We start from the raw sequence: 19,572 nt of genomic DNA on the forward strand, positions 1-19,572 counted from the left end.
GGTCCCTCACAATCATCGCTGGTTTGTGAGACTGCGGCCCCATCACATACAGACAAAAAAGGTTCACAGCTTTAAGAAGGGCTTACTTTGCACCAAATGTTGGTACAAGGGCAGGAGCTTACACAACGTACATGGTAGAATCATTGCTGAAAGACGGCCAGGATTTGTTTGCGATCAATTCGTTTGGGATCACGCAGAAAGGAGAGTATCGAGTTCTCGTTTTGGCAAAGATGGAATTACAGGTCTGACTGTTGTCAGATGTAAGAAGCTGTTGTATCAGGAGCATGTACTGACGGACGTTGATAGGTGAAGTGATGCTCCTGGAGTCTGGATACAAGTCAACATGCCTTGTTGCACTTACCACTTTTGAGTCCTCTTTTGTTTGAAAACCTCATGGACAAGAGAACAGGCATGCCTTTCAAGCAAGTAAACCTCAAATCTCCTTCTTTGGCTCAAGCTTTCCTTAAAAAGGGAACATGCAGTTTGTCATATCAGTTAAGGAGGCCACTGCAAGGAAAGGCGGACTGTCAGGGGCCCTCTTTTTTACAAAATTCCGACACCCACCACTTAGAGCTTCCGCCACTGAGCCAAGTAACCAAGAAGAATGACTATGTGGTAGAGAACACAGAAAAGCAAGTGATGGGCAGGGCATCTCAGTTTGTAGGAAAAACAGTAACAGTCAATTAGGTTTTAAATATCCTGGATTTACCGGTTACAGGTTGGAATTGACTGAAAAGAAAGGAAATGATGAAGGGGAGACAAACATTGCTATAAAAGAGATAAATATGCATGGTCTCAGAAGCAGACAGAGGCCAGGGCTTCTTGACGTTCTTATCTCGGCTGCCAAGCAAAATGGAGATGACAAGCCAGTGATGAATCTCAAACATCTGAACACACTTCTGTGGCATGGGCCATTACGGAACACGTCACATTCACTTATTCCTTTTGAACAATCAAAGAGAATTCTTATTGTAACTGGATATGACTTCCATGTGCCCCATAAGTTTTGTGGTGGGTGCAGCAGCATGGCCAGCTCCAGGAAGGCCCTATAGTTTAAGAACAGCTCCCGGAGTTCTTACTAAATTCTTGCACCAATGTCGGCCGGATTGCTTGCTAAGGTGATCAACGTGTGTCCTTGGTTAGATGACTGGCTCTTCGTTGTTTCTTCTGCACAGCCTCATGAAGATGCAGTGGCAGAGACATCAAAAGGCTGTGGATTCCGAACCAACTTGTTCCCTCCCAGGATTTGACTTTCATAGGAGCCCATTTTAGAACTTTGTCAACAAACGTATCCTGACCCCAGGACAAGGCAGAATCCATCAGCAATCTGGTTGTGGTATTATTGAAAGACAACTCAGCTCCAGTAAACTATGGCTAAAACTGCAGCGGCTGTTGGCGTCAACAGTTTTGGGGCTCCTTGAGCTCAGTCCCTCCTAAAGGAGTTAGTGGCTTTTCTTCTGAATCGTTGGCATCTGCTTCAAAGGATCACGATGGAACCCTCAGGCTGAATGTTTCAATACTAGAAGCTCTGGCGTGGTGACTAAGCGAGTTACAGTGTTTACGATTAAGGATGCCGTCTAGAGAGGCTGGGGGCCCTCTGTGCACCAAGTCTTCAAGGGCATTGTTCTCAGGAGGAGGCTCTGCGTTCCTCAAATTGGAAAGAACGGAGGGTTGTTACATATGCTTCGATGTCACTTGTGCAGAGTTACAGAGGAATTCAGTTTTGGTGAGCAGAGACAACCCAGTGGTAAGGTTGTACATCAATGGCCTACAGGGAACAAGATCTTAGTCTGACAGTCATCTGGTGTAGGACACGCTCATGTGGCTGGAGGTTCATCTCCCATCTCTAGCAGCAGTTTATCTGCCAGACAGGATTCCCTCAGTTGCCAGTTTCCATGATCAGTACATTTACAACTGCATCATAGTATTTTACATGATTTGCAAGCTAGGGAACCCCGATGATATGATTGTGTCGCCAGACGATATTCTTCTCCATCTCTTTTGTTTGGTGGTTCCATCGTCGAAGGTCTGAGCAGCAGATGCTTTATCAACAGAACGGCCACGAGTCCTTCTCTATTGTTTTTCTTCCAGTTCCGATGATAATGCGAAGTTTAGACAGAGACAGCAGAGTTGGTTCTTGCAGCCCCAGTATGGCCCGGGAGAGTGTGGTATCACCTTATCCTGTCACTGATGACAGGACCTTGCAGGGAACTTCTAATAGTTCCAGCCTCCCTCGATTTCCCTCAAACAGCAGTGGTGAAGTGTCAGAGATTACGGTTGGAGGCTTGGAAATTGAGCGGGTCAACCTGCAAGAAGTAACAGTGGAGTTACAGCAGGGTAACATTCCAACTACATCAAAGTGCTTCAAAAGACCCTGGAGGAATTTTGATTCATGGTTTTCATAGAACAGCATGAGGTCAGAAGGAAGTTATGCCTTCAGCATTGTAGTTTCTTTAAGATGGATTTCTTGAAAATCTGTCAGAATCCACTTTAAGAGCACAGGGGGCGGATATATTTAAAGCAAAATCAAATCTAGAAAAATGATTCCTTTGACACCTGCCTAGCTTATTGCATAGTTTTTTTTTAAAGCAAGAAGATTGTTCTGGGGAGTATTTACCACTTTATGATCTATCACTAGTACGAAAGGTTTTACAGAGAGGACCTGTGGAGCCTTTGGACTTTCTTCCTTTACATGGGTTATCAGCAAAGGGATTGTTCTTAGTACCAATAACTTTGGGCCATAGCGTAAGGGAGTTGCACATTTTATTGTACCATAAACCATACTTAGTTTTTGCAGATAAAGAGAGGCTAAGAACTTTGTGCTGATCTTTTTGTCAGAAGTTATCATCAGATATCCTTTTGTCTCAGGAAATAGTCCCGCCTGTCCTTGCAGAGTCAGATCATGATCGAGTTATAAATACACTGGATGTACATGGACCGTTTTTATTATTTATTTGAAAAGAACCACATAATTTAGGAAAATAGATACACTTTTTATTACATTTGGTTTCCCAGGAAAATGTGAAAATCCTACTACGAGTACAAGTAGTCATGTATCGGAATAGACGCTATTAAGGCTAATTTTGTAGCAGGAGTACCTCTGCCAGGAGGGGTTGAAGGGAAATCTACAAAAAAAAATCTGCTTCGAGGGCACGGTGAAAGGCGTATTACTTCATGATATCTGTGGTGCGGCCGCATGGCTGGTGCCTGACACTTTTGTTACATATTGTAAACTAATTCCTGGGGGTCCGCATTAAGTTGATTTTGGGTTTGGTTTACTGACAGCGGTTGAGGATTTAATCTGAATAGTATTTTATGTGAAATACACATATCGGCATGCACTATTGTTAGGAGTCTGACTTAATTACAAGTATCAAATGTGCTTGTTATATATCCTAAAAGGTAAGGAATGGGGGATGAGGAAGTCTGAAGAGAGGGTAATGTTCAATTTCTTACTGGTAATTGTCTCAAAACTAGACTTCCTTGGCCCAGGTCTTAGTGCCCAGGCTCCCAGTATTATACACCTCACAAACCTGAATTACCAGGAGGTGAAGTGCTATGGGAGTAATACTGATCTTGAGTGCTGTGTGCTTGAAGACTAAATATAAAACTACTACACTGGCTGTAGCTGGTGATGGCTGTCGAAGAGCGAGGACCCTCACTCAGCAGTAGGTACTGGGACGAGGAAGTCTAGTTTCGAGATGAAAAACAAGTTCCTCTCCTGTACGACGCAGTTCTCTGGTATTGATATCTTTCAGAGATTCACATGCTTGAATCTTCCCCGTTGTCAAGACGGGAGTCCCACGGCAATTCTAATAAGTAGTATCAAGAGACGCACTGTATAGCAACGCTTACACAATCACATTGTTAGCCAGTTCACACAATCGTGATAGGAACCAACCCCAGCCACGCAGGAAGCAGCTCCTGAAGCCCTCTCCCCTCCAGGTCTAGCACATCTCAGATTTCTAAGCGCTAGTGTAAGGTAATATAGATGAGGCCCAAAGTGCAGTGAGCTCCTGTCGGCGAGGATGTTGGGTCGCACATGAATCTACAAAAGATATCAATACTGGAGAACTACAATGTACAAGTGACTGGTTTCTGTCTATTGTATTGAATCTTTCATAGATTCGCATGCTTGATCTGAATAGATAGCAGTAATGAACTTGGCAGAATAGTGTGTAAGTGGGGGTGTGAAACATATTTTAAGTAAAGATTCCTAGTTATATAAAAACAGACGAGGTCATCTCATTGAAATAGATGGCAAAGGACTGCTCGCCCCACTGCATCACCTGTGGTAGTGGTACTGAGGAGGTAATGTCTAGCAAGCATATCCCTGTTACTCCATGTATCAGCCCTGCGAATGAAAGGTAAGGATACCCCAGCACACAGGGCAGCAGATCTTGCGGCGTGCGGTCGAACCCTCCCACTTAAAGGACGTCTAGCGTGTCACGACAGAAAACAATAGCTGCTGGTATCCAACGGGATGTACCGTTCTTTGAGAGAGCATCCCCCTTTCTGGGAGGTTTGAAGGGTATAAATAGTTGATAGGCTTTCCCAAATATGTTAGTCCTTTCAATATAACTTTTTTTCCATCTCCTGACAGCTAAGAGTGCTCTCTCTGCTGCACAGCTTGAAGTTTTGAAGGTTTCTAAAATTATCGGCTCATTGAGGTGAAAGTCCAAAGAGTCTTTGGGAATAAAATGAGGATTAGTCCTCAAAATGATGTTTGCTCTTTGAATTGCATTTAAAGCTATTTTATTGGAAAAGATCGAATTTCACTACTTCTTCTGGCAGAATTGACACCCAACAGAAGGGCCATTTTCCAGAAAAGATGTTCTACTTCTGCCCTCTTGGTGGGTTTGAAGGGGCTCCTCATTAGTTGTGATATGTTCATATTTTATTGCCAAGTAACGGGTGGTTTCCTAATTAGAAACAAAATCTCAGACGAACCCACTCAAATTAATCAGCCTGTTAAACCAAAGTGATGTTTGGGTTATAGATGTACAAAATCGGGTGGACCTTTAACGAGTTGTGGGAAAGCCCTGAACGTGCCAGTTCTAACAAGTATGGTAGGATCTGTTCGGGTGGACACAAGAACGGTTGAATGCTATTACGAGAGCACCATGTCGTGAAACAAGTGAATTTTGCTTTATATGTTTTATTTGACATCTTTCCTTTGGCCTTGGCCAAGATTTCTCTCATTCTTACCATAATTATTGCGTTAGACTCCCACCTCAATGACGGGGAAGTTTCAAATATGAGAATCTATGAAAGAGTCAATACTGGAGGATAAAGATTACTGGTATGTGTCAGACCATTCTATGTCAGAGGTTCCTCTTTGGTTATAGGGTTGAAGTTTAGTCTGGAGAAAGGACAGTCCTGTGCAGCGGAACACCCAGTGAGGGACATAAAGGGCCTCGTCGGAAGCACGTCTTGTGGATGGTCGTCTTGAAAGTGGAATCCAGTGCAGTCAGAGGGATGTTGGGGTCCACAATCATCCCAAAATTCTTCACTGCATTCAAAGAGGTTGTGGTGGTCTGGGGTGTGGAATCCATCCGGATACAGGTCAGACTTAGACCAGGTCCGCATGTTAAGCCTCTCGGTCTTTGAGAAACTGAGCTTCACATGGTTTCCCAGCTCTCAGATATCAACTGCTCAGAAGCACTGACCAGCGCCGCAGATGTCCAGGTCAGAAGGTCTTTCCCAATTTATAATGATCTGTGTTTTGTGTAATTATAGGAGGTCAGATGAGTGGAGTGAATAGTCAAGGGCCGAGGTAGGCATTAAAACATGTAAGGGATGAAAAGGACGAGGCTCCTTCTAAGCAATGCAATGCGGTACAGCAACTTTTGGCTTTCCGCTATAAATGAACGCCTCCTCAAGGTAGACGTGACGAGGAGGAATGGTCTCACTTTTCACACACTGCATGTGTGCTGGACTGTGCTGTTGAAGCGTTGTATGTTGTACCAGAAGGGCGCCCCACTATGGCTCCAGCTGTGCTCCAGTGCTGAGGAAGACAGCAGCAGAACCACAGCTTAGTAGATGGTGCTCCGTGATGCTCCCTCCGGAGACCGCACAGGAGTCCTGGAGGCTGCGCAGCATTGTGCTCGTTTAGTAAGTTTGCCCCAGAGTGTTACACTGAGGAAGAAGCCGACAATAGATTATTTAAGGGGTGAAGAAGCCTCACTTTGACCGTCATTGAGCTCGGTTATTACTGACCAAACAAAGGTTTACATTTCCGCAGACGTGTTACTCTGTTACAACGGTGACGTGTATCCCATCCGTCGAAATATAAATCCCATTATAGACAGTGGGATTTATACTTCGGGACGTGTTATCTGTCACCGTTGGGACGGAGTAACCCGTCCGCTGAAATCTAAATTAGGCCTAAACTGTTTGGCAGTTTGTTCACAGATGGAACATATGAAGATATATGGCCCCTTACTAAAGGGTAGGGTTGGACGTCAGTGACGCGTGTCATCTCCCAACAGTGGAACTCCCATCAAGTGGCCTTGAAGGTGACCTGCTTCCAATGGTTCCCTGGTTGGACAGGATGGGTGACCTCATCATCACGACAGCCGCAGTGGTGTGCCTGATGATGGAGGTAAGACTCCACCAACCATGACCATCTGATGGTGGAGGAGTGTCTCCCGCCACTGCACTGGACTTTGGAGGGACAGAAAGGGATGCAGTTGGGTGTCACAAACGCATCACATGTATTGTGTTTATCGAGACGTCTTTGGGTGAGGAGATAAGTGAGGGTTCTCACAAGTCCAGGAAGCACTGTTGCATGGTCTGACTCTGCAGTACCTCCCTTCCCCCCATTCATAGGAAAGATTGTGCAGGGGATTGTGGGTTCTCCCATATAGACATCAGCAACTGGGTCACCCAGTGCCCCTCACAAAGGCTAGCATACACCAAATAGCTTTTTATTGGGCAGACCATACCATAGAAGTCATGATGCCAGACCACAACATAAATATGGGAAGAGTCAGCAGCACTTGTACTGCTAAGTAGATGGCCCTGTTGGGTAAGACAAAGTGAAATCACCCAGTGAAAATCAGGGGAATCAGTGGTCCCTGGATTAATGGTAGAGCAAGCAACACTCTCATGGCATCCACCCCTCTGAGACTGTCCATCTGGACTTTAAATACCTTCCACAGCCCAGGATGAAAGACGTACACAGACCTTCTCGATAGTGGGGTCCAGGTTAAGGGTAGTGGTGATGCTCTTATGAAAAAGGAACGGGTTATACAGGTTCAGACGAAGCACATCACACAAGTACACTTTGCTGGTAGCCACTACGTGGCACAGAAGCGTGCAAGACAAAGGGTGCAGAAGTGTATCAACATCATAGTGGATTCAGATTCTGTGGTCTAGAATACGTGGTTGTAGTTCTGCCACCTTTCTGCTAGGTTCATGCTATACAACTACCACATACATACATACATGCATGCATGTGTACTTAGTGAAGATGAAGGCAGCTAGATAAAGTGACCTTGGCAGCAGAGAAAGCAGCCAAGAAAGCATTACAGAGAGGTTTGCAAGGTGGATATCATTTGTGGCAATATAGACTCCCTGCGTAGCCACTGTGAGTCATCCTGGAGAGGAGAGAAACCATTAGGGGAACAAACCGGATGATGGATTGCCTGGCATTGATACTGAATGATCAGCAGAAAAGACCCAGTGATAAACAGGCAGTGGGAATGGTTGGCACGAGCAGGGAGAAGCTATAGCGGAGGAGGGATATCACCACCTAAAAAGAAGTATGAGGAGAGATCCTTGGCATGCTTGGCATGATGGCAAGGGATGAGGAAGGTCACGCTGGACCTTATATCCAGAAGCCTACCATGCTGAGGCAAGGGCGATCAGGATATACTTGCAGGACCATGAGTACAGATGCCTGCCCTGCCTAGGCCAGGACGATCAGGATATACTTGCAGGACCCCGAGTACAGATGCCTGCCCTGCTGAGGCCAGGACGACCAGGATATACTTGCAGGACCATGAGTACAGATGCCTACCCTGCTGAGGCCAGGACGAACAGGATATACTTGCAGGACCCCGAGTACAGATGCCTACCCTGCTGAGGCCAGGACGAACAGGATGTACTTGCAGGACAATGAGTACAGAGTACTTGTGGAGAAGTGTGGCACAATGGTTAGAGCGGCAGACCCTGAAGCAGAGATCTGGCTCAAGACCAGGGTTCAAGTCCCGCTTCGGCAGGTCTTGGGCTCAATTCCCTTGGACCAGATAATTCTCGCCTCGGTGCCTAATCTAATTAATGGGTCCCACTCTGCAACTCTGGGCAATAGCTTGCTTAATCTCCACAACGGCCCCAACAGCACTTGGATGCTTGGCTTCACCCTGGGGGTGCCCAGGAGTGGGCACCTCACAGGGAAAAGCCAGGAGGGGTTCCATAGCGGTATGAGTACAGCGCCTTGAGACCCTAACGGGTGAGTAGTGCGCTATACAAGTGCAAAGTTTACAGTTTTAGTTTTTACAGATGCCTACCTTGCCTAGGCCAGGACGATCAGGATATACTTGCAGGACCATGAGTACAGATGCCTAGCATGCCTAGGACAGAACGATCAGGATATACTTGCAGTACCATAGGTACAGATGCCTGCCCTGCTGAGGCCAGGACGACCAGGGTATACTTGCAGGACCATGAGTACAGATGCCTGCCCTGCCTAGTTCAGGATGATCAGGATATACTTGCAGGACCATGAGTACAGATGCCTACCCTGCTGAGACCAGGACAATCAGGGTATACTTGCAGGGCCATGAGTGCAGATGCCTGCCCTGCCTAGGCCAGGATGATCAGGATATACTTGCAGGACCATCAGTACAGATGCCTGCCCTGCCTAGGCCAGGATGATCAGGATATACTTGCAGGACCCCGAGTACAGATGCCTACCCTGCTGACGCCAGGACAATCAGGATATACTTGCAGGACCATGAGTACAGATGCCTGCCCTGCTGACGCCAGGACGATCAGGATATACTTGCAGGACCATGAGTACAGATGCCTGCCCTGCCTAGGCCAGGATGATCAGGATATACTTGCAGGGACCATGAGTACAGATGCCTGCCCTGCCTATGCCAGGATGATCGGGATGTACTTTCAGGACCATGAGTACAGATGCCTGCCCTGCCTAGGCCAGGACGATTAGGATATACTTGCAGGACCATCAGTACAGATTTCTACCCTGCCTAGGCCAGGACAATCAGAATACACTTGCAGGACCATGAGTACAGATGGCTAATCCTGCTTAGTTCAGGACTATCAGGGAATAGTTGCAGGACCATGAGTGCAGATGCCTACCCTGCTGAGGCCAGGACGATCAGGATATACTTGCAGGACCATGATTACCGATGCCTACCCTGCGTAATTCAGGACTATCAGGGTACACTTGCAGTACCCTGAGTACAGATGCCTGCCCTGCTGAGGCCAGGACGATTAGGATATACTTGCAGGACCCTGAGTACAGATGCCTACCCTGCTGAGGCCAGGACGATTAGGATATACTTGCAGGACCCGGAGTACAGATGCCTACCCTGCTGAGGCCAGGACAATCAGAATATACTTGCAGGACCATGAGTACAGATGCCTGCCCTGCCTAGGCCAGGACAATCAGGATATACTTGCAGGACCATGAGTACAGATGCCTACCCTGCTGAGGCCAGGACGATCAGGATATACTTGCAGGACCATGAGTACAGATGCCTACCCTGCTGAGGCCAGGACGAATTGGATATACTTGCAGGACCCTGAGTACAGAGGCCTGCCCTGCTGAGTTGAGGACTATCTGGGTGTACTTGCAGGACCATGAGTACAGATGCCTACCCTGCTGAGGCCAGGCCGATCAGGATATACTTGCAGGACCCTGAGTACAGATGCCTACCCTGCTGAGGCCAGGACGATCAGGATATACTTGCAGGATCCCGAGTACAGATGCCTACCCTGCCTAGGCCAGGACAATCAGGATATACTTGCAGGACTATGAGTACAGATGCCTACCCTGCTGAGGCCAGGACGATCAGGATGTACTTGCAGGACCATGTGTACAGATGCCTACCCTGCCTAGGCCAGGACAATCAGGATATACTTGCAGGACTATGAGTACAGATGCCTACCCTGCTGAGGCCAGGCCGATCAGGATATACTTGCAGGACCCTGAGTACAGATGCCTACCCTGCTGAGGCCAGGACGATCAGGATATACTTGCAGGATCCCGAGTACAGATGCCTACCCTGCCTAGGCCAGGACAATCAGGATATACTTGCAGGACTATGAGTACAGATGCCTACCCTGCTGAGGCCAGGACGATCAGGATGTACTTGCAGGACCATGTGTACAGATGCCTACTCTGCCTAGGCCAGGACAATCAGGATATACTTGCAGGACTATGAGTACAGATGCCTACCCTGCTGAGGCCAGGACGATCAGGATATACTTGCAGGACCATGAGTACACATGCCTACCCTGCTGAGGCCAGGCCGATCAGGATATACTTGCAGGACCCTGAGTACAGATGCCTACCCTGCTGAGGCCAGGACGATCAGGATATACTTGCAGGATCCCGAGTACAGATGCCTACCCTGCCTAGGCCAGGACAATCAGGATATACTTGCAGGACTATGAGTACAGATGCCTACCCTGCTGAGGCCAGGACGAGCAGGATATACTTGCAGGACCATGAGTACAGATGCCTACCCTGCTGAGGCCAGGCCGATCAGGATATACTTGCAGGACCCTGAGTACAGATGCCTACCCTGCTGAGGCCAGGACGATCAGGATATACTTGCAGGACCATTAGTACAGATGCCTACCCTGCCAGGGCCAGGACGATCAGGATATGCTTGCAGGAACCTGAGTACAGATGCCTACCCTGCTGAGGCCAGGCCGATCAGGATATACTTGCAGGACCCTGAGTACAGATGCCTGCCAGGGCCAGGACAATCAGGGTATACTTGCAGGACCATGAGTACAGATGCCTAGCATGCCTAGGCCAGGACGATCAGGATATACTTGCAGGAACCTGAGTACAGATGCCTACCCTGCCTTCACTGACACAGTCCCATTGTAGTCAGGCAGCTATAGACCACAATTGCACCTCTGCTGTAGAAAAGAAACACACCCAGAAAGACCCACATCTAGCTAATACAGAGCAGGCACCTCTCTGATGAGGCGCAGGGCCATCCCTGACCTTCGTCACAGACAGACCCTGCACCATCACCGTTCTAGAGATCTTTCATCCAAGTGCTGGGAGCTGCTGAACCTTGCGTCCACTTGCGCTTCCTCGCAGGGGTCCAAGCTGCGTCGTCCTCGAAAGAATGCTTATTTTGCTGAGATGGGCAGCACTAGGGTCAGGTCGGGGCACAAGTCCCAGGTCTCCAATCCGGTAGTGAGAGATGGCACTGCTGTCCTTCACCACAGGGGACAAGGTGAACCTAAACAGAAACAATATCTCAGTAAACCAGGGTATTTGCACCATGCTGTGCCACATTTACACACAAAGGGACGTACGTATTAACATTTGATGCACTGCAGCACACAACCAAAGCTGCTGCCTCTGTTGCATCGAAGGGAGAGCGCAGAACAGCACCAGAGGCCTAGAATATGGCACTGTCTCTCTCCCCTGCACCAGCTCCTTAGGGAGCCTTACATAGGTTTTGGTCTGGAAGGGTACCTTTTGAGTGTAATATACTACTCTTTGATGCAGTTTAAAACTTCTCATTGTTTGTATGTGTGTGGTACATTACAGCACAAGTGCAAAGTTGGAAAGATTTTGGGGGAAAGAATACTTTTCTCCAAAGTTACTCCTGCTTAAGTAAGCATATATTTCTGTTGCAGTCCTGTCATCCTTTTTAGTAGTTAGAGCATTGCGTCAAAATCCATAGGTGGTAGCATAGGAGGGCTCACGTACCAACCAATGTTACGTCACATTGAGACAGTGCAGTGCATAGCAGTATTTAGTGTTTCTTTAGGGCTACTTTCCAGTGCAACACACAATACTGAAGCAGTGATTACACACAGAGAACTTACCTTACAACAGTTAGAGACCATGAAAGCCTCAAGGATGTGTTTTTTTCTCTTGCGACTCAAACCCAGGCCCCTCCTTTCGCATGCTTATAACAAACCTACAGTGAGACCTTCCTGTTGCACTGCAGTGTCCACGGCCAATCACCAGAGAGAGTGCGCACTGTACATGTAGGTGGGGAAATCCTGTATCTTTAGAGCTGCACTAGAAGGTGCACCAGCGGGGCTAGGTACAAACGCCAGAGATAATAATCAGCATCTAGATTTCCGCGACCAAGGTGTTGCTCGCCTAGCTCCCAGCGAGCCAGCATCCGTTCCATGCAGAGAGCTATGGGCTGCCGCAGCATCTTGAATGGAGAACGGTTGCTCACCATTAGCAAACCCTTAGAAGATCATCAGTGGGGGGTTAACACCCTCATCTCAACACCTGAGAGATGCTCTGCACAGCTGGGCCCGTCCCAGTAAGCTGGTACTTCTGTAGTTTAAACACTGTAAGAGAAAGACCAAGGGCAACAATTCCAGAAGAGAAGCAGACAGGATGAGGCAAAATCCTGCAGCCATGGAGGACAGTACAAAGCCGCCTATCAGTAGGATTGAATACTAAGGTCTTATGTGCAGAAATGGGGGCACTGATCCCAGAGGTGCCCACAGAAAGGGCTGCACCACTCTTGGAACAGAGGGACATGGTCTGGGCCACCACACCTGACCAGCCCTGGAAGAGTTGCAGGACTGCATGTCAAGAGTTTGAATCGTAAGATCTTGCATGTATGGATGGGAGCACTTAGCTCAGAGGTGTCAGAGAAGGGCTGCACTAGTCATCGAACACATGGACATGATATGGGCCACCACACCTGACCAGCTGTAGAAGAGCTGCAGGACTGCATGTCAGGAGGCTTGATTCCTAGGGCTTGATTAAGTCCCACACCTGACCAGCTGTAGAAGAGCTGCATGATTGCATGTCAGGAGGCTTGAGTCCTAGGGTCTTGCGTGCGAGGAGCAGTAAGCCCAGAGGTGTCCACAGAAATGGCTGATGAAGCATGTGGCCTGAAAGACATAATGGAGCATAGACTACTTCCTATGCACAAAAGGCAAGATCCACCTACACTGCAAGCTCTACCTTATGGCTAAAGACCACTGCATATCAGCTGTCTCATCGATGAGTACTGAGTTCAACATTACATCAGACAGCTGATGAACAAGCCCAACAGGGTGGTCATGCATGCCCCTGTGATGTTGGAAGGTCTTGAAGTGGTGAACATGTAAGAGGGATGCCAGTGATCTGCCCCATCATAGCTGCTCTGCAGGAAAGGGAGTGTTGCAGCGTTCCGCTACAACACAGGAGGTGGCACAGAGCCAGCCCGCAAAGTACAGAACTCCAAGCGGCACTCTGAATAAGAGATCCAGGCTGCTCAAAGAGATATCCTGGTGCAAAACTATGAAGATTTGTTCAAGATCAATTTATTGAAAAAATGATGGGCCTGATTTTGAACTTGGTGGATGGGGTTACTCCGTCACAAACGTGACAGATGTCTCGTCCACCGTATTACGATCCCATTACATCCCAGGGGAATCATAATAAGGCAGACGAGCGATCCATCACGTCTGTGACGTACTAATCCATCCGCCAAACTCTAAATCAGACCCTATATTACCACTGGACGCGACAGTCGGACCCTGTACAAAGTGTTTACACTTGGACTTTCTTGTGGCAAAAAGATTGTGTTGTGGTGACATGGAAAGCAGAAGAGGGTCCCGGAGATACTTGGGGAGCGGGACGTGAGAAATCACTGTGATCAGAGAAGAGGAAAGGCTGGGACCATGAACATATCCGTTGGTTGATTTATGGACGAGGTGTTGAGCTCCTTGGTGACTTACAGAACAACGTGATGACACTGGCAGGATGAAGTGTAAAAATCAGTAGATACAAGCCGCCGAAGTGAAGCACTTATGAGCTATCACACTTCTAGACTCGAAGGATATCAGTAGATACAAGCCACCCGAAGTGAAGCACTTATGAGCTATCAAACGTCCGTACCCAAAGGATATCTGTAGATACAAGCCACCTGGAAGTGGAGCACTTATGAGCTATCAAACGTCCGTACCCAAAGAATATCTGTAGATACAAGCCACCCGAAGTGAAGCACTTATGAGCTATCACACTTCCGGACTCGAAGGATATCCTTAGATACAAGCCACACGAAGTGAAGCACTTATGAGCTATCACACTTCCAGACTCGAAGGATATCAGTAGATACAAGCCACCCGAACTGAAGCACTTATGAGCTATCACACGAAACCTTCTGTACTTGTTACTCCTGGGTGATGACTGTCAGTGCCAGTCTCCCTTGTGTAACCTTCTGTACTTGTTACTCTTGGGTGATTACTCTCAGTGCCTGTCTCCCTTGTGTAACCTTCTATACTTGGTACTCTTGGGTGATGACTGTCAGTGCCTGTCTCCCTTGTGTAACCTTCTGTACTTGTTACTCTTGGGCGATGACTGTCAGTGCCAGTCTCCCTTGTGTAACCTTCTGTACTTGTTACTCTTGGGTAATGACCCTCAGTGCCTGTCTTCCTTGTGTAACTTTCTGTACTTGTTACTCTTGGGTGACGACTGTCAGTGCCTGTCTCTCTTGTATAACCTTCTGTACTTGTTACTCTTGGGTGATGACTGTCAGTGCCTGTCTCCCTTATATAACTTTCTGTATTTGTTACTCTTGGGTGATGACTGTCTCCTTTCTGTAACCTTCTGTACTTGTTACTCCTGGGTGATGCTTGTCAGTGCCTGTCTCCCTTGTGTAACCTTCTGTACTTGTTACTCTTGGATGATGACTCTCAGTGCCTGTCTCCCTTGTGTAACATTCTGTACTTGGTACTCTTTGGCGATGACTGTCAGTGCCTGTATCCCTTGTGTAACCTTCCGTACTTGTTACTCCTGGATGATGACTCTCAGTGCCCGTCTCCCTTGTGTAACCTTCTGTACTTGGTACTCTTTGGCGATGACTGTCAGTGCCTGTCTCCCTTGTGTAACATTCTGTACTTGTTACTCTTGGGTGATTACTCTCAGTGCCTGTCTCCCTTGTGTAACCTTCTATACTTGTTACTCTTGGGTGATGACTGTCAGTGCCTGTCTCCCTTGTGTAACCTCGTTAGCGCCTGTCTCCCTTGTGTAACCTTGTCAGTACCTGTTTCTCTTGGGTAACCTTGCCTCTTGGCCGACATCTTTCCAATACCCATCTCCTTGAGTAATCTGCCCTGTGCTGGTCTCTCTTGGGTTAGACTGTCCCAGGTATGTGACCCTTAACCGCTCTGTCCAGAACCTGCTTCCCTCGGTGAGACATTGAGAGTATCTTTCTCATTTGAGTAAGCTCCTGTCCTAAATTGCTTCAGAGCACTTTACATGAGCATGAAATTACATAACATAAGGCCTGATTTTTTTGAGGCACAGAGAGATTAAGGCGGTCGGCGGTCGCCGCCCGCCAAGCGGTTCCCGCCGAAAGATCGCTCCGCGGTCAAAAGACCGCAGCAGCCATTCCGGCTTTCCCGCTGGGCCGGCGGGCGACCGCCAGAAGACCGCCGGCCGGGCCAGCGGGACAGCCCCTTCAACAATGAAGCCGGCTCGGAATGGAGCCGGCGGAGTTGAAGGGGTGCGACGGGTGCAGTGGCACCCGTCGCGATTTTCACTGTCTGCTAAGCAGACAGTGAAAATCTTTGTGGGGCCCTGTTAGGGGGCCCCTGCACTGCCCATGCCACTGGCATGGGCAGTGCAGGGGCCCCCAGGGGCCCCACGGCACCCGTTCCCGCCATCCTGGTTCTGGCGGTGGACACCGCCAGAAACAGGCTGGCGGGAAGGCGGTCGGAATCCCCATGGCGGTGCTGCAAGCAGCGCCGCCATGGCGGATTCCCTGGGCCAGCGGGAAACCGGCGGGAAACCGCCAGCTCCCCTTTTCCGACCGCAGCTTTACCGCCGCGGTCAGAATCGCCAAGGAAGCACCGCCAGCCTGTTGGCGGTGCTTCTGCCGCCCTCCGCCATTGCGGTCATGGACCGCCAAGGTCAGAATGACCCCCTAAGTGATTTGCCCGGAATCACAGGATGTTGAGCTAACGCTGGGACTCAAATTGGTTCTCTAGTTCCAAACTTGGCAGATTGTCCTTTAGGCCACACCTCCTTGAGAGAGACCTTGTTGGTACCTTTCTCCCTTGTGCAGCCTGTCTTGTACCGGTCTCTTTTGGGTAAGCCCCTGGCCCATATGTGCCCCCTAGGGTGTAATCCTGGCTAACTCTTACCCATCTTGAAGAGACCTTTTGAGAACCAGTTATCCTAGGATGAGGCCTTGTCCACATCCATCTCTCTTTCTTTACGGTGAGCTATCCCAGGTCTGCCTCTCTAGTAAGTCAGTCTGCCTAGAACCTGTCTCATTAGATAGAGGCTTTGTCAGTGCCTGTCTCCACTGTGTAGTTCTTTGTCAGCACCTGTCTTCCTAGGCTGATACCTTGTCAGCACCTGTCTTCCTAGGCTGATACCTTGTCAGCACCTGTCTTCCTAGGCTGATACCTCGTCAGCACCTGTCTTCCTAGGCTGATACCTCGTCAGCACCTGTCTTCCTAGGCTGATACCTCGTCGGCACCTGTCTTCCTAGGCTGATACCTCGTCGGCACCTGTCTTCCTAGGCTGATACCTTGTCGGCACCTGTCTTCCTAGGCTGATACCTTGTCGGCACCTGTCTTCCTAGGCTGATACCTTGTCGGCACCTGTCTTCCTAGGCTGATACCATGTCAGCACCTGTCTTCCTAGGCTGATACCTTGTCAGCACCTGTCTTCCTAGGCCGATACCTTGTCAGCACCTGTCTTCCTAGGCTGATACCTTGTCAGCACCTGTCTTCCTAGGCTGATATCTTGTCAGCACCTGTCTTCCTAGGCTGATACCTTGTCAGCACCTGTCTTCCTAGGCTGACACCTTGTCAGCACCTGTCTTCCTAGGGTGAGACCTTCATAGTGTCTGTCTCTCTTGTGTAACCTTGATCTGCTCCTTTCCTCCTAGGCTGAGACCTTCGTAGTACCTGTCTCTCTTGTGTAAACTTGCTCTACACCTGTTTATTTTGGGTGAAAGTTTGTCAGCACCTCTTTACCCTTGGTGACATCTTGTCAGCATCTCTCCCCATGCTGAAATCTAATCAGCACCTGTCACCCCTGGGTAAAATCTTGTCAGCACCTGTCTCCCCAGGGTGATACCTTGTCAGCACCTGTCTCCCCAGGGTGATACCTTGTCTGCACCTGTCTCCCCAGGGTGACACCTTGCCTGCACCTGTCTCCCCAGGGTGATACCTTGTCAGCACCTGTCTCCCCAGGGTGATACCTTGTCAGCAGCTGTCTCCCCAGGGTGATACCTTGTCAGCACCTGTCTCCCCAGGGTGATACCTTGTCAGCACCTGTCTCCCCAGGGTGATACCTTGTCAGCACCTGTCTCCCCAGGGTGATACCTTGCCGGCACCTGTCTCCCCTGGGTGACACCTTGTCAGCACCTGTCTCCCCTGGGTGATACCTTGTCAGCACCTGTCTCCCGATGGTGATACCTTGTCTGCACCTGTCTCCCCACGGTGACACCTTGCCTGCACCTGTCTCCCCACGGTGATACCTTGTCTGCACCTGTCTCCCCATGGGGACACCTTGTCTGCACCTGTCTCCCCATGGTGATACCTTGTCAGCGCCTGTCACCCCTCGATGACACTTTGTCAGCGCCTGCCACCCCTCGGTGACACCTTGTCAGCGCCTGTCACCCCTTGGTGACACCTTGTCAGCGCCTGTCTCCCCTTGGTGACACCTTGTCTGCACCTGTCTCCCCATGGTGACACCTTGTCTGCACCTGTCTCCCCATGGTGACACCTTGTCAGCACCGGTCTCCCCATGGTGACACCTTGCCAGCACCTGTCTCCCCTGGGTGACACCTTGCCAGCACCTGTCTCCCCTGGGTGACACCTTGTCAGCACCTGTCTCCCCTGGGTGACACCTTGTCAGCACCTGTCTCCCCTGGGTGACACCTTGTCAGCACCGGTCTCCCCTGGGTGACACCTTGCCAGCACCTGTCTCCCCTGGGTGACACCTTGCCAGCGCCTGTCTCCCCTGGGTGACACCTTGTCAGCGCCTGTCTCCCCTGGGTGACACCTTGTCAGCGCCTGTCACCCCTCGGTGACACCTTGTCAGTGCCTGTCACCCCTCGGTGACACCTTGTCAGCGCCTGTCTCCCCTGGGTGACACCTTGCCAGCACCTGTCTCCCCTGGGTGACACCTTGCCAGCACCTGTCTCCCCTGGGTGACACCTTGTCTGCACCTGTCTCCCCACGGTGACACCTTGCCTGCACCTGTCTCCCCAGGGTGATACCTTGTCAGCAGCTGTCTACCCAGGGTGATACCTTGTCAGCAGCTGTCTCCCCAGGGTGATACCTTGTCAGCACCTGTCTCCCCAGGGTGATACCTTGTCAGCACCTGTCTCCCCAGGGTGATACCTTGTCTGCACCTGTCTCCCCACGGTGACACCTTGCCTGCACCTGTCTCCCCAGGGTGATACCTTGTCAGCACCTGTCTCCCCAGGGTGATACCTTGTCAGCAGCTGTCTCCCCAGGGTGATACCTTGTCAGCACCTGTCTCCCCAGGGTGATACCTTGTCAGCACCTGTCTCCCCAGGGTGATACCTTGTCAGCACCTGTCTCCCCAGGGTGATACCTTGTCAGCACCTGTCTCCCCAGGGTGATACCTTGTCAGCAGCTGTCTCCCCAGGGTGATACCTTGTCAGCACTTGTCTCCCCTGGGTGACACCTTGCCAGCACCTGTCTCCCCTGGGTGACACCTTGCCAGCACCTGTCTCCCCTAGGTGACACCTTGCCAGCACCTGTCTCCCCTGGGTGACACCTTGCCAGCACCTGTCTCCCCTGGGTGACACCTTGCCAGCACCTGTCTCCCCTGGGTGACACCTTGCCAGCACCTGTCCCCCCTGGGTGACACCTTGCCAGCACCTGTCTCCCCTGGGTGACACCTTGTCAGCACTTGTCTCCCCAGGGTGACACCTTGTCAGCACTTGTCTCCCCAGGGTGATACCTTGTCAGCACTTGTCTCCCCAGGGTGATACCTTGTCAGCACCTGTCTCCCCAGGGTGATACCTTGTCAGCACCTGTCTCCCGATGGTGATACCTTGCCTGCACCTGTCTCCCCACGGTGACACCTTGCCTGCACCTGTCTCCCCAGGGTAATACCTTGTCAGCACCTGTCTCCCCAGGGTGATACCTTGTCTGCACCTGTCTCCCCACGGTGACACCTTGTCTGCACCTGTCTCCCCACGGTGACACCTTGCCTGCACCTGTCTCCCCACGGTGACACCTTGCCTGCACCTGTCTCCCCAGGGTGATACCTTGTCAGCACCTGTCTCCCCTGGGTGATACCTTGTCAGCACCTGTCTCCCCTAGGTGATACCTTGCCAGCCCCTGTCTCCCCTGGGTGACACCTTGTCAGCACCTGTCTCCCCTGGGTGATACCTT

The 19,572-nt window shown here is 50.0% G+C and overlaps 1 protein-coding gene across 1 annotated transcript in view; it reads right to left on the reverse strand.

Moving 5' to 3' along the window:
* Positions 1 to 2,956: 2,956 nt before the first annotated feature.
* The window catches only part of CFAP157 (cilia and flagella associated protein 157), a 134,421-nt gene continuing 117,805 nt past the window's right edge, over positions 2,957 to 19,572 (reverse strand). The window contains exon 8 of the mRNA XM_069236966.1: positions 2,957 to 11,456. Within this exon, the coding sequence (XP_069093067.1) occupies positions 11,258 to 11,456 (199 nt within the window). The 3' untranslated portion in view covers positions 2,957 to 11,257. The remainder of the gene's footprint in view (positions 11,457 to 19,572) is intronic.

This window comes from Pleurodeles waltl, chromosome 6 (genome assembly GCF_031143425.1).
Source record: "Pleurodeles waltl isolate 20211129_DDA chromosome 6, aPleWal1.hap1.20221129, whole genome shotgun sequence".
Lineage (NCBI taxonomy): Eukaryota > Metazoa > Chordata > Amphibia > Caudata > Salamandridae > Pleurodeles > Pleurodeles waltl.